General features: G+C 50.8%; 1 protein-coding gene across 1 annotated transcript in view; it reads right to left on the bottom strand.

Annotated features, from left to right (window-relative positions):
* Nucleotides 1-13,721, bottom strand: part of GRIN2A (glutamate ionotropic receptor NMDA type subunit 2A) — a 365,414-nt gene extending 351,693 nt beyond the window's left edge. The window contains exons 1-3 of the mRNA XM_044747218.2: nt 13,440-13,721; nt 12,658-12,848; nt 10,811-11,242 (exon numbers count right to left, since the gene is read on the bottom strand). Coding sequence (XP_044603153.1) covers nt 10,811-11,224 — 414 coding nt within the window. The 5' untranslated portion in view covers nt 11,225-11,242; nt 12,658-12,848; nt 13,440-13,721. The remainder of the gene's footprint in view (nt 1-10,810; nt 11,243-12,657; nt 12,849-13,439) is intronic.
* Between the last annotated feature and the right edge of the window lie 549 nt (nt 13,722-14,270).

Raw genomic sequence — 14,270 nt, 5'->3', positions numbered from 1 at the left:
CTACAGACACGCGACACAACATGGATTTCAAATGCCACTCGCTCTTTCAGGCTAGGGTAGCCTAAATTGGAAGAGACAAGATAGGGCAGGAGACATTCAGCCATTTGTGACAACAAAACAGAAATCGGCAAAAAGCTCAATGTTCTGTTGTGAGGGCTGCCGTCCAGAGGAAAATTCAGGAGCTATCGTGACATCGCTCCAGCCTGGCAGCCTTGAGGACACGCTGAGAAGGGAAAGGTCTGGGTTGTAAACTGGTGCCTGGTGCTCCGTGAGCCAGCCACCCGGCAGCTCGTCCTGTAGAGGCAGGAAGTGGGATGCCAGCCTCTCTGGATGAGCAGTTCTCAAATCTGACCCCAGAGCACAGCCCTCCAGGGCACCTTCTCTGACAAAGCCCCCACCCTCAGCCCTCGGAAAGAGCTGACCCTCCTCCACATTCCCACAGCCCCCTGCAACTCTCTGAGCTCTCCTCCAGCATCTCCTCTGAGCATCTCTCTGTGAGTCTCCTCCAGCTAGATTCGGAGCTACCTCAAAGCAATTAATTTGATCACAGATATAGCTACAGGACATTTGGGTACAGAGTGCAGGCTCAGCAAATGTTTGAAGAATGAACATATTAATCAACCGATCAGTAAGTCAATTCCAAGGAGGGCTAGGAATGGGTTCCGGGGGTCTGTGAACCCCAGGAATTGCACACAATATTGAATGCATGCTTATGCATGTGGATTCCTCTGGGGAGGGTCCATTGTTTTTATTAGCATATGAAGCCATCATGACTCCCCAAGATCACCCCAAATTATCTTAGATCCCTTCAGTGAACATGCGTGCCTAGCTCTGAGGTGCTGAAGATTTTGAGAAGCCACCTCATCATCTAGAGCGAGTTTTCACTTTGTTTGGGCAAAACAGGCACAGTGAGGGACTAATGGAAAAATGAGAACCTCTTTCAAGTCAGCGAGATTTCAAAAAGGAAAAGATCCTTTTAACATACCAACCTCAGCAAAAATTACAAACGGAAACAATCTACCGTTCCAATTAACGTTTTTCCTCTTTGAATAAGTAACACGGTCACCTCCCCGGAGAGGACCTGCATCTGAGGCTCTGCCGTGCGTTAACTGAGCAAATATTCTTTCTCTGAATACTGTATTGTATTACTTGGATTTTTTCACTCCGTACGAGTACTCTGTACACGATTACCTACACATATTTATTATAATAAATAATTAGAAAGAACACATCCATTTCCATCATACGGGACACTGTAAAATTCGAATGGAAAGACAAAGCATTTGGAAAGCAATTTCGGGTTTTCTTTTTCCTTGGGAGATGTGAGGGGAAAACAGAGGAAGGAGATAAACAACGGAACAGGACCCAGAGCAGTTTCCATCATAAGAAAATGTTCAAAACGCAGAGGAGTACAATAAACAAATAAGAATAATTTGACAACTGAGAAATCAGGAGTGTTCTGGCTCTCCCTTTAGTCTTAGGAAAGCAGTATCAGGAATTCAGAATAGGAAAGGATTATGACAGTAAGATGTGTGAAACTGAGTATACTTTAATAAGTGATCCTGATTAACTGGATGTGCTGCAGAAACGTCCCATTTGCAGATCGTTGGCAATTATTCCAAACATCGTCTTCTGTAGCTGTGCTTGTTAGCCAAACAGTTCCACTAGTAAATATGAGGCCAGCTGACCTACTTATGTTTATATTTATATAGGCGTGTGTGACTTGGTATATACATAGGTTTCCGGCTTTTTGAAGATCGTCTCCCCCTTCAGGATGATGTCAAGTCCTGTGGGGAATCGAGGTGACGAGGCAGCCATCACAAATTCCTCCCCCACACCAGGCAAATTTATACTGAATTACTTACACACAGAAAGTGAGGATGTTGGTTTTCAGCCAAATCCAAGGGCCTAAAGTACCAGGACTTGGGGATTTAAAAAAAAAAAAAATCAAGGATTTGAGAGGCTCAGAGTCTCTGAGTTAGAAAAGACCTCAGAGGTAACTCAGCCTCAGCTGGCCAATGCAAGTCCAGCCCTCCACCCCACTCCTGACTGATGCGCAGTCGCTTACAGCTCAGCCACATCCGACAGACACTTACGATTCTATGAAACATCATAGTCTTCTATTAGAAACCTAACTGCCAAAGCTTAGTCCTCATATCAAGCTGAAGCTTTACACCTTATAATTTCATCCTCTGGCCGCAATTCTGTTTCCTGAACAAAAAAATATTAAGACTAAACCTTCTACCCTGGAACAGCCCATGGGGTATTTGAACTTTCATATCCTGTCTCTTCTCCATGGTGCCTTTCCCTAAAGATTTCTTCCGAGACTCTTATCATACGTCATTTAAATCTTGCATAATCCAGGAGGCCGTTCCTCTGGACACACTGCAGTTTGTCAAAATCCATCTTTACATATTACCCCCCAGAACTAAGTCAAGTGTACAGATATGGTGTTAGTGTTGCTGGAAAAATCATCAGTTGTACCGCTTAGCCATTGCACCTACAGCCCTGCTAACAAAAGCAAATTTTGCTCCAGTGGCAATTATCCATTCTCCGAGAAGAATCTTGTTGGCTAATCTCTACCAGTGATGTTCAAGGGGTAACATATGACCCAGTTCTGGCCAATGAAATGTAAGGGGAGGTCTACTCTAATGAAAGGATAAAGGACTTAGAAGAAAACTACTTTTCTCTCCCTTTTATTCCGGTTTTGAATGTTGGTATGTGAAAATGTGATGGCTGGAGCAAAAGCAGCCATCTTCTGACCAAGATGAACCAGCAGCTGAGGAAGGCAAAATAGAAAAATGGAGAGGACTTGAGTCCCTGACCAGTTATTGAGTCACTAAATCAGATCAGGGGCTCCTTGTTAAATGAAAAAACCAAAATGTCTTAATGGTTTAAGCCACTGTTGGTCAAATATTCTGTTCCCTGCAGCTGAAAGCACTCTTAACAGAAAAGGTATAATGGATCGATCACCTCTCTTAATTTGTCTATATTTCTAGAAACTTGGCCTTCACTTTTTTTAAGAGCCATATCACTGCTTAGAATCTGCTGAGCATCTGGTCCACGCAAAACAAACAAGCAAATAAATAAAAACCCTGTGATTGGGGCTCACAATCTCAAATGCTTGCAGAGACCAGGCAGTCAGCATAAATGTGGGAATCTGGCCAAATGTGAACTAACAGGGAGCGAGGGGGACTGCAGTGAACTTGAAAACGCATGCCTCATCCAAAGACGTTAAAATTCAAGCATTTTAAATACTATGCTGGTGAAACAAAATACTAATGTGTCCATGAGGCACACGCAGCAGGCAGCCCACGGTTCACGTCCCTTGCAAAAACCATTCTCGAGTGAGCTGGAAGGTCACATTTCCCCTTCCTGAAAGAGTATAAATTCTTCTTAAACCCTCTGGTGCAGCCTGTAGCATGGGTCCAGCAACAGCAAAATCTACCGTCCCTGGGGCCGGCCTGGTGGCGCAGCGGTTATGTGCGCATGTTCCACTTCGGTGGCCCGGGGTTCACCAGTTCGGATCCTGGGTGTGGACACAGCACCACTTGGCAAGCCATGCTGAGGTAGGCGTCCCACATAATAAGTAGAGGAAGATGGGCATGGATGTTAGCTCAGGGCCAGTCTTCCTCAGCAAAAAGAGGAGGATTGGCAGCAGATGTTAGCTCAGGGCTAATCTTCCTCAAAAAAAAAAACTACTGTCCCTCTTGAATCTAAGCCCCTTCCCTAAACCAACTAGATTCATAATCACTAACTTTAACTTTAAGAATAAAATTAAAAAACATAAAGATTCTTTAATCAAATACCTTTGGGGCTGCCAAGGTCCCCAGGCTATAGCTGGGTTACTTAATCCTTGGCAGAGACGAAATGAGAAACTTTATATGTCTGCACCCCAAACCCTAAGTTCCGAGCAAACATGGGGTCCAACTGGCCACTGACACAGTCTCTCTTGCAGTCACTTTCACACTGGCTGCATTAATCTTCAGTTTGCCTGGATGAAGCTCATGGCTCAAAGGAAGCTTCTGATTGACCCAGCTAAGAAAACAAAAATGATTTCACGTTGCACTCTGCCCTTCTCAGGTCTGTGGCTTCATCCCCAGTTTCTCACAGGGAATGGCCCCACATCACCACTTCACCCTTCTGCATTTTTTCTGGTTATTAAAAAGTGCATGCACATTGGAGAAAAACAAAAACTACAAAGCATAGACATGATAACAATGGCCTTCCCGTAATAAGCATTTATTATGAGCAAAGCACTGAGCTACGTACTGTATATCGATTATCTCATTTAAATCTCACGACTCTATGAAGTAGGTCCTATCATTGTCCCCATTTTAAAGACGAAGACACTGAGGCTCAGAGACATTAAGGAACTTTCATCTGATCACCCAGCTGGTAAGTGACGGCAGCTGGATTTAAACCCAGACATTCTGACTCAAGGTCCAACTTATTAGCCACACTATAATGACATTGTTTAAAAGATTAAAACAGCCATGAGTCAACCCCGCCCCCAAAGATAAATACTGCTCACATTTTGGTATGTTTCTTGCCAATCTTTTCTCGAAGGCAATAAAATTTTCAGAGCCAAAAGGGCCTTAAAGATAATATCATCCCAAACTCTCACTTCACAGAAGGCTAAGATTCAGAAAGGTGAAGGGCCTTTCTCAAGGTCACACTGCTTTTTAGAAATAGAATTTACATCCTCAGTCTCTTTGTCCAAGGTTTTCTGGGGTCTTCTGTCCTGAGTTGGTTGGTAGTGGCTTCCTGCAGTACTGTGTTGAAGAGGATGCAAGGCCTGCAGGCTCAAAAGGAGAGAGTGCTAGCACAGATGAACGACGGTGGCAGTGAGCAGAGCAGCATGGCCACACACACACCAGGAACTCACCAGCTGTGAAGGAGCAGCCCCTGGGAGAGAAGGAGAATGCCCGGGAAAGGCTCTCTTAACAAAGACCAGCTATTGTCTTCACCACATCAGGGGGCCTCAGACCCAATGCCTTCAGGACCAAGCGTGGAACACAACTGAGTGAAGCGGACAAGCTGGAGACTGCAGAACGGAAGAGCACCTGCCCTGTCCAAGGGGGCAAGGAGGGGTCTTCATCTCCAGCCGACGGTCCCCCCAGGGAGAAGTGGGCACGGGGTTACCAGGCCCTCCGACTCTTTCAAAGAAGCATGACATGTGGACTTTTTAAAAACGTGATATCTCCTAACTTTAAAATGTTGGCAACAAATTCAAATCTAAACAATAAAGTAAAATAATAAAATAAAGTTCAGGACAAACAAAACACACCAGTTAATAACGTAACCTCTTATTTTCAGAAAGGCCTGATCAGAAGCCACCGACTCCTGTTACAAACCCAAGCTTCCACTCATGTTTCTCCTCCTCTCTCTCTCTCTCTCTTCCCCCGACTGCCGCTCCACCTAGAGAACCATTTTCCACCTGAGGCTGCCAAAGAGAAGATGAACGCTCCCCACTCCAACCCCACCAGACCACAGCCACCAAGGGTTCAAGTGCTTGCCGACGACCCCCGAGGGCCATGTGGAAAGTGAGTGACGCCTGTTGCTCTGGGATGACTTATGTGAGGAGGCGTGGATGACTGCATCTGACATGGCTCATCGCAAAGGCTAAAGATAGGCCTCCCCACTCTCTGTCTCAGGAACTACCCGATGCCTCCATAGCAGGAGCTGAGTGGGCTCCACCGACATTCTGATGTGTGTGTCTGCCCTTTCCACGAGCTTTCAGTGTTTAATGGAAGGCCCGTCACTCACACCCCAACCCCGGGGCTGCGGGGTTACGAGAGCACCAACATCCACCTCCTGCGGATGAGCTGTTCCTCAGGAGCCCTACAGGGCCTTTGGTACGGAACCCCTCAATTTCTGTTCATCTCCAGGATGGCTAGTAATTATCTGCCCACTAGAAAGGAGAGGAGACTTGGCACACACCCAGGAAATCAGCCAGCTTTAGGGAACAAACACTGCCTGGAAAGCCCTGAACAACAGTGTGGCGAGTTTGTCTGGAAACTGCAGCGAGCTGGCATCAGAAGCAATGACTTGATTCATTCAATCAACAAACATTCAGCGAGAAACAAATGCAGAGGGCAAGATCAGTGCCAGGTGCCGAGAAGAACACCCGTAAGGATCAGAAATCAACCCTACGAAAGGTGGAAAAATAGAAGAATGGGTAAAATAATTGTGGTGTATACAGAATACTCTGCAGCCATTTGAAATCCTGTTTAGAAGTCTATTTAATGACAAGGGAAAATTTCAAGAATACAAAATCAAGTTTGAAAAAAATAAAAGCAGGTTGTGAAATATAACTGGGTCAAAATCAGAGTGAACACACTCTGATTTTGTAACCTCTCTCTTCTCCTAAGACAGAGAATTTATAGATAGATTTTTAGATATTTTAAAATTTACAGAATACTGCTTGGAAATAAGAAAAGGGAATCACAGATCAAAAACAGAGAGGACTTCCTAAAAAATAAATGAAGATGGGACTCTATGGTTTCAAGTAGGAATCAAAGCCACATGGTCCATGGGGGGAAGGGTCTAATGTGGGCCAGGGGAGCAGAGATCCTCACATCTGCCCAGGGGATAAGGGACAAAACTGGACCCAGAACCATGCAGCTGGCTGTGAACGGGGCTGGAACATCCACAGCACCCACCACCAGTCACGGCCAAAAAGGATGCCCCTGTCTGTGTCAAGGAGCCAAAATGAAGTCACCCACATGAGACTGAGACCCAAGCCTGCACCATAGGGAATATAGAGCAGGAAGAGAGTTCTGAGCTGAGCAGTTGACATGAGCTCTGGTTTAAAAGCGCACCCCCTTACAGATAGAGAGCAGAAGAAATCATAAAATTGCCTTGAAGAGAAGTTCAGAAGCAAAAATTAGAGCACATATGAGGACATCCAATGATCAGACTCTCCAGAATGGAAGAACTCATACCTGAAGAAACAAAGATGCTACAGGAATCAGAGAAGGACTTCATCATAAGTATTTTTTTTAAATCCTCAAAGGGAGAGAGGAAGAATTTACATCCACAAGCTGAGAAGCGTTTTTTTATAAAACAAAAAAAAAAAGCAGGAAGGTATGAAAAGGAACCAACTATTTCTCTTGGAAATAAAGTGAACAATTGTTGAGATTAAAAACTCAACAGATAGGCAAAATAATAGATCAGATGCAAATGAAAAGAGCCAGTTAACTGGCATGGAGAATTGAGGAAATCTTCCCAAATACAGCACAGAGACAGAACTGAAAGAAAAATGTTTAAGTTAAGACATGGAGAATTTATTGAGAAAGAACATATGGAGGGACAGAGATAATGCTAGAGAGGAAACATCCAACAGACAATGGCTGAGATTTTTCTAGAATTCAAGAAAAACCTGGATCTTCTGACTAAGAGAGCAAGTGCAAAGTACAATAAACAAAACTGTATACACAGAATAATCCTGAACTTATAACTAAATAAATAGAGCTTAGAAAGAAATAGACCCAAGCGTCAACAGTGGTTACTCCTCGCAATAGGATTGAGAGGGAGATTTTTCCTTTTTCTTTAAACTTAAAGCTACTTTGTATGTGCTCCACAATGAAAAGACATTATTTTTATAAACTGTGGGGGAGGAGTATTCATTATTTCAAATACACATAAACACACTTTTTAAAAACTCCACCTTCAAGGAACTTAGACTCAGTAGAAAAGATGAGGAACGTATGGAAACAACATTTAAGCAGTAACCCACAAGGAGAGATGCAGTAAAAATCTCAGCCTTGCCTTGTCCGCCATGGCCCAGTTAGGAATAAGGGGGAAGAGGTGAGGACACTGAGCAGGAACATAAATGTCTGGTGCACATGCTGGATTTACTAGCGGCTGTTACTGCAACCAGAGTGTATTTTGTTTGGATGGGATCAAAATGGTCAAACCAAGAGAAGATGAGAACTTTATCTACATCAAGCATTATTTGCACCTCTAAATTAATTATATTGCAAGAACACCCACTGATAGAAGCAAAAATTAACATCTCCATTGTAAATTCAATTAACACCACAAAAATCTGCCACTTAACACATTTCGATTATTACCAAGCTTGGTTCTTTTTTGTCTAAGGGTCAAGCAGACCAAGAGAAAGGTAAAAATGGGGGGAGGGGTGTTCGATTTGATAATCAAATTAACTACACTCTCATCCACAGCTGCGTTATGATGTTACCGATTTGGAAGTGAAAGCAACACAGGTATGCTCTGGGCTGTACCAAACGAACACCACCTTAGGGGGGGACAGAGACACCTTGTCCGTCTAGGGAGATTCAGCCTTTGTGGCCACACACCATTGGTACATCCAACCAAGGTGGAGGTTTAGGCAACATCCCATGACTGCTTCTTCAGAGCCAAACCAACTGTACTCAGCGTTCAGCTCCAAAAGAAAACAGGTGGCAAAGACGCAAGCCAACTGGATGTGCTACTAATGGAAAGGAGGACTGTTCACATCTCAGACAGTCTCTTTCCTTTTTTAACACATCCAGGTTTCTCAAAATACCACCCTTTAACCCAACTCTTCTCAACTTTACCTGCACATCCCACACACGGGGCCCAATATATACCCTTCCACAAATAGGCTTCCACCCTTACCCCTTGGACTTCTCAAAACTCTTTCTAATACCCCTTCAAGGGAGGAGCAGCTGCTGGTCTGGTAAGTCAGAGCCTGACATTCATAGTGGATGGGGCCACTGCAATCAAGGGGGTGCTCAACTAGGAGACCCCTCTATTCCTGCTTCTTTGCCCAGTTGGATGGGTAGGTCAGGTACGAGCGTGAGCCACACACCTGCCAGCTCAGACCTCCCACCCTAAGCCTCAAACAGCCTTCTCCAAGTCAACTTTTACCAGATTCCTCCATTGATTATGCTGGGCCCTAGTCAATCAAGAAATTTCACTCTCCATTTGGCCACTGTTTTTCACGTGTCGCTCCTTCGGTCAAAACTTCAGAAGGGAGAAGGGATGGGTGGTAATATTTAGATCCCGAAATCTCACTGCCAACCCCTGCTGGAAGCTACTGTTCTTCTTCCTGCCTTCATCAGAAGGCTGGCCAAGCCTTATGCATAATCCCTCTAGACCCTGATTTTCTGCACCTCTGCATGGCTCGGTACCTCCCCAAAAATGAGACAACTTCCTGACCCTCCTGAAGAAGGGATGACAAAGTTAAAGGACAGGCTTGGTTTGGTAGAATGCGAGATCACAGGTTGGGACCAGAAAACCAGAGATCTAGTTCCACCATGCCCCATGTGGTCTTGGCCAAGTCTGTAACTGCCCTATGCCTCAGTTACCTCATCTGAAAGTTTCAGGATGCTCTAGGAAACTCTAAGGCCCTTTCCAGTTCTGAAACAGCCCACACATTGGTGGCGGGACACAGCTGTTCCCTACTTTTTGCATCCCAGAGAGGAGCCCCCCCAAAACTGACAGGTGGCTGGGAGGACGCTCAACCACACGCAGGAATGCTGCTAGGCTGCAAAGCATTTAAAATGAATGTTTAATAAGATACTGCATCGGTTGTGTACTTCGACCGAATGTGCTGCAACCCGAGAGCCCTGAAAGAATTAATACAGTTCCCAGAGGAGCTGGTGGGAACTGCTGAGGCAGAAGCAGAATGTGATTTGATAAATATAAAAGTGCTTTGAGAGCGTCAGAAGGGAAGTGCTGTGACAAATGTCTGCCCGCTCCATTGGGATGTCTCCTTCTATCTAAGGAACAAGCTCAAAAAAGTCTCAGGGCTGGGGACCACAGCACACAAGTACACTCACCCTTTCCTCCCCTTTCCAACCCACCCCACCATCCTTTCCTGGGCTCAGACAGAGGTACAGGGTACCTGCAACCCCAGTCCTGCCCTTTTCTCTCCTTCCACACCTTCCCTCTCCCTTCCCACCCTCTCCCATCTCTCTACTTCTGCACAATTGTTAAACCAGGCCCTCATTCAAATCTTCATCTCTCTCCCCTCTTCTCCAAACTCACACTCCCAGCTGGTCCACAGAAAGACCCTCCATCTCATTCTAAGCCAAGAGATTCAGACACATCATCCTCCATTCTGACACTAACTTCAGTACCCAAAACCATCCTTGGGAGCCAACCCCACCAGCTGAGGGCTTTGGAGCCCCTGTCAGCCCCACCCAGGGAACACGTAGGAAGAGCCAGGCCCTCCATGTGCTGGGTCTGCAGTCAGTTCTCTCCAAGCACACCACTCCCCTAGAGGAACACTCCCAGGTGCCTCTCGCCCAGGGTTTCTCAAATGTTCCCCGTCTTCCCCGAATTGCAGAGAATCTGCTTAAGCACAACATTTCTCTGCCCTTTCGTGCTTTACCTAAAAACTTTGCATTTTATTCCATCACATACCCACATTTAATCTTTTCTGAAATAGTTTTAGTCGCTTACCACAAGAGGGAAAAATGTACATTTCACACAAAACAATCAGGTAGAATTGACATTATAGGAATATGAGCCACATTGTTTCGAGCGCTGCCAGGCTTGCCTCTGTGCACTACTTGAAATTCTCCAAGCATTCCACCACTCCATCAAATTTCTGCATTTTCCAAGCTCTTCCTGGCACACCCAAGGTGCCTCGGCGCACCCCACTTTCAGAACCAAGGCAAAAATCATTTCCATTCATTTCCAGGTTGCAGAGGCAGAACCTGGTTCTCACCAAGGCCAGTGGCCACGACCCCCTTTCAGATCAAGACAGATGCCAAAGGCTCGCAAAGACCAGGCGTGTCCACCATAGGATTGGCGCACTCCCGGGTCCTGGCAGCCCTTCGCCTCCCGGCCTTACCTTGTCAGCCATGATCATAGATGCGCCCCCGTGGATGCCCAGGATGGGGATGAAAGTCTGTGAGGAGATAAAATCCAGCATCTGGGCCACGGCCTCCTGGTCGGTGTCGTCCCCAAACACGAGGCCGTGGATGCGCGCCCCGGACATGAGGTCGCACACATGCGTGATGAGGCTCTTGGGGTCGGTGCGGTTCATCAGCAGCGCTACCACGTTCACGTCCAGGGGCAGCCCAGCCGCCTGCTCGGGGCCCCAGAGGTTTCGCAGTTCGCGCTCCGTCACGTCGTGGCTGTGCCCCAGCAGCACCGCAATGTTCAGCGCCGGGGGACCCTTCTCCGCCGCCGCGCCCTGCGCCGGACCGCGCCAGACCAGAAGGGCTGGCAGCACCAGCAGGGTCCAATAGCCCAGTCTGCCCATAGTCGCCACTTACGGTCCCTGCAAGGTGAAGAGGGAGAGTCAAGGCCGCGATGAGCGAGGGTTCTAGACGAAAGAGATTACTGACCCAGCCTCTTGATTTAGGAGCCCACCCCCAGCGCGAGGTGCAGGCGTCACTGACTCCATTCCCCATCCCCGACGCCATCCACATCTCTTGACCCATCTCCAACTCTGTCCACAGCTCCAATTTGAGCTAATTCTCCATCCCTGTGCTCAAATGCATCTTCGCACGCAGCCTCCTCCTCATGCCGTGCCTCCGGCCTCTTCTCCATGCCTGACTCTGCCCACATCTCCCACCACATCCCCCAACTTAGCTGCGGACCACGGCCCCCCGAGAGGAGGCGCGCGGAGCAAACCCTCCACCCACCCCTCTCCCACCCTGGCTAGTGAGAACCAAGTTACCAACCCCGCCTCCTTCTCACAAGGAGCGAACTAGCGACAAGCCCTGGCGTGCGGAGGCGGTGCCGCGACTCCGCATTCCCGCTCCCGCGCTGAGCGAGTTGACTGACCCCGCCCCCCGCGAAGTCGCGGGGTGCCGCGCGGACCAGGTTGCACGCTGCATCCGCTGCAGACCCCCATCCTCTCCAGGCTACACCCCAAGCGCATGGGAATGAGGACGCTTGCTTGTGCGCCCCAGGCCCCAGGGTACCTGGGGGAACTTGGGGCCCGCCCCACCTCGCGCGGAGGGGCCGTGAAGTGATTTCCACTCAACTGCAAGTGGCCCCGGGACCCGCCCCCTACACGCACGCGTGCACACACGCGCGCATACACACACACACCCCCTCTCTCACGCTTGCCGTGTGCAATGCAGAATTCCGGAGAGGAGGCACGTCCCCCCGCGGGCTGGCGCGTGAGAGCCGGCAAAGAACCTGCGCAGGGGGCAAGGTAGGCTCCCAAGAAGCTCTGCGACGGACATGAACGGTACAGCCCCATCCCAGGCTTTCCACTTCGGGTCCCGTTACCAAGTCTTAGGTGCACGTGGACAGCGGGCCGCACACCCTTCACAGGCACGCTCGCATTTCTGCGCACATCCGCAGGCCGCGGTAACGGTGCCCATCCGGAGTCCGTACACGTCCCCACGCGGTGCACACACATGTACCGCGCCAGGTGCACAGCCGCGCGTGCCTGCAAATACCGGAACAGTCGTGCACGCGTGCACGGGCGCGCGCCCCTCGAGCCGGGCGCTGCGGGAGCCAGGGGAAGTTGGGGCGAACTCGCGCCGGCCTCGGCGCTCTTCCGAGGAGCTTCGCGGAGTGCGGAGCCGCAGCGCCCCCTGGTGCTCCTCCCGCGCCTCGCTACTGGTCCTCCCTCTCCCGCTTTCTCTCTCTCTCTCTCCCATCCTTCTCCCGCTCTCCCTTCGGTCGTGTCTTCCTCCTCCCCAGCCGGCGGAGCCCATGTCTCCCTCTGGGACGTACCTGTAGCCGGAGAAGGTCGAGGATGCAGTGGGGCGCGCTGCGCGCACGAGCATCTCGGCCGCCTCAGCAGCCACCGGGTTTAGCGGGTTCCCGCATGCTGCGGCCCCCGCGCGCTCCCCTGGCTGTCCCGCGCTGTCCGCATCGCCCCCACGGGGGGCGGCTATCCAAGCCGGAGGCTCTGCAGCAGGGCTCTACCGGGGCGGAGAAGAGATGGAGAGGGAGGGTCAGCCCACTGGCGGGGGGAGGGAGAGTGGGGGGCAGGCTGCAGTCTGCAGTGCTCACAGCCCCTCTGTGCGCACAGGGGGCTCGACTGGAGAGGGGCAGCTGAAGCTCCGTGCCCAAGACGCCCCCAGTGCGGATCCAAAGACCCAGTGGCCGATATGGAGAGCTCTGCTCCGGGGCGCACAGAACCGGAGCCTTAGGTTGGCCACCCGAGAGAAGCTAACTGGGCACCTCCACCCTCACTCCCTATCACCTCCCTGGCGCCGGCTGCTGGGAGTTGTGCGGCCGGGAGCTGCTAAGCGAGGAGGGTAGGGAGAAAAAGAGGAGGGAATAGGGGGGAGGGGGGAGGGGGGGTGGGCCCTGGCTGAGTTTGCGATGAGCCGGCAGGAGGAGAGGGGGAGGGAAGGACTCGGGCTCCCGCGGTCCCAGATCCCCGAAGGAGGTGCGATCATTCCCACGCAAGACCCTCTTGCGGTCCTGCTGCCCCCTCCTATCCAGGCCTCCCACCGTCTTCTTCCCAAAGAGGCCGCCCAGGCCCCGCGTCCCGCGCCAGCACTCACCGCAGCCTCTCTCCACATAGTTCTCAGCAGTGGCCGCTCCTGGTCATCTCCAGGGTTGATGGCTGCGGCCGCGACTCTCAGCGCTCACCCGGCCCCATGCTCTGGTTAAGCCCTGGGAGCCTCCCTCCAAGAGCCGGAGCTCGGCTTCCCGCCCCACTCTGGACAGCAGCTGCCCGGTCCTCTGAGCGCACCCGAGAGCCCTCTCCGCAGCCCAGGCGCCGGGGTGGTGTGTGTGAGGGCGAGTGCGTGTGTGAGTGAGTGTGGGAACGCGCGCGCGCGTGTGGCCGGGGATCCCCGCGGTCCCTGGCCGAGAGAGAGGCGGGGGCGGGGGAAGGCAGCTCCCTCCGGGCCCTTCGCTGCGGGGCCAGCTCGGCGCCGGGCGTTCAGCTCCCCACTTCCCGGCGGGAGTCCGGAGAGCGCCTGGCCACCCTGGATCACAGCACTGACAAAGCCGGGCTCCCGGGGCGTGCTTCTGCTGCGGTCGCCTCGAAGGAAGAGGAGGAGGAAGGCAGGGGCGCCCCCACGCCAACTTAGGGACTTGTTCTCAGTCGGCGAGACGCAGCAGCCCCCGCGAAAGCCGGAGAGGCTTGGAGCTCCGGCGGGCGAAAGCGTCTCCCTCCCGCAGCCGCCCTCCCCGGAGGCGGGCCGAGGCAGACCCCGTAGTCCCTCCGCGCCGCCACCCGCTCCCGGGGCGCACGGCGGCGACAAGGCCGGGCTAGGTGGCTGGCTGGCGGCGGGGGCGCCTGCAGCGGCGGTGCGCCGCTGTCCGTGGTTCTGAAACCACGCTCTCCGCCCGCTCCGGGGCGTCTGGTGCTGCTGAAGAATCAATTA

The sequence above is a fragment of the Equus asinus genome, chromosome 14 (assembly GCF_041296235.1).
Source record: "Equus asinus isolate D_3611 breed Donkey chromosome 14, EquAss-T2T_v2, whole genome shotgun sequence".
NCBI classification, from domain to species: domain Eukaryota; kingdom Metazoa; phylum Chordata; class Mammalia; order Perissodactyla; family Equidae; genus Equus; species Equus asinus.
The sequence above is the reverse complement of the archived record's forward strand: the minus strand, read 5'-3'. Positions and strand labels throughout refer to the sequence as shown.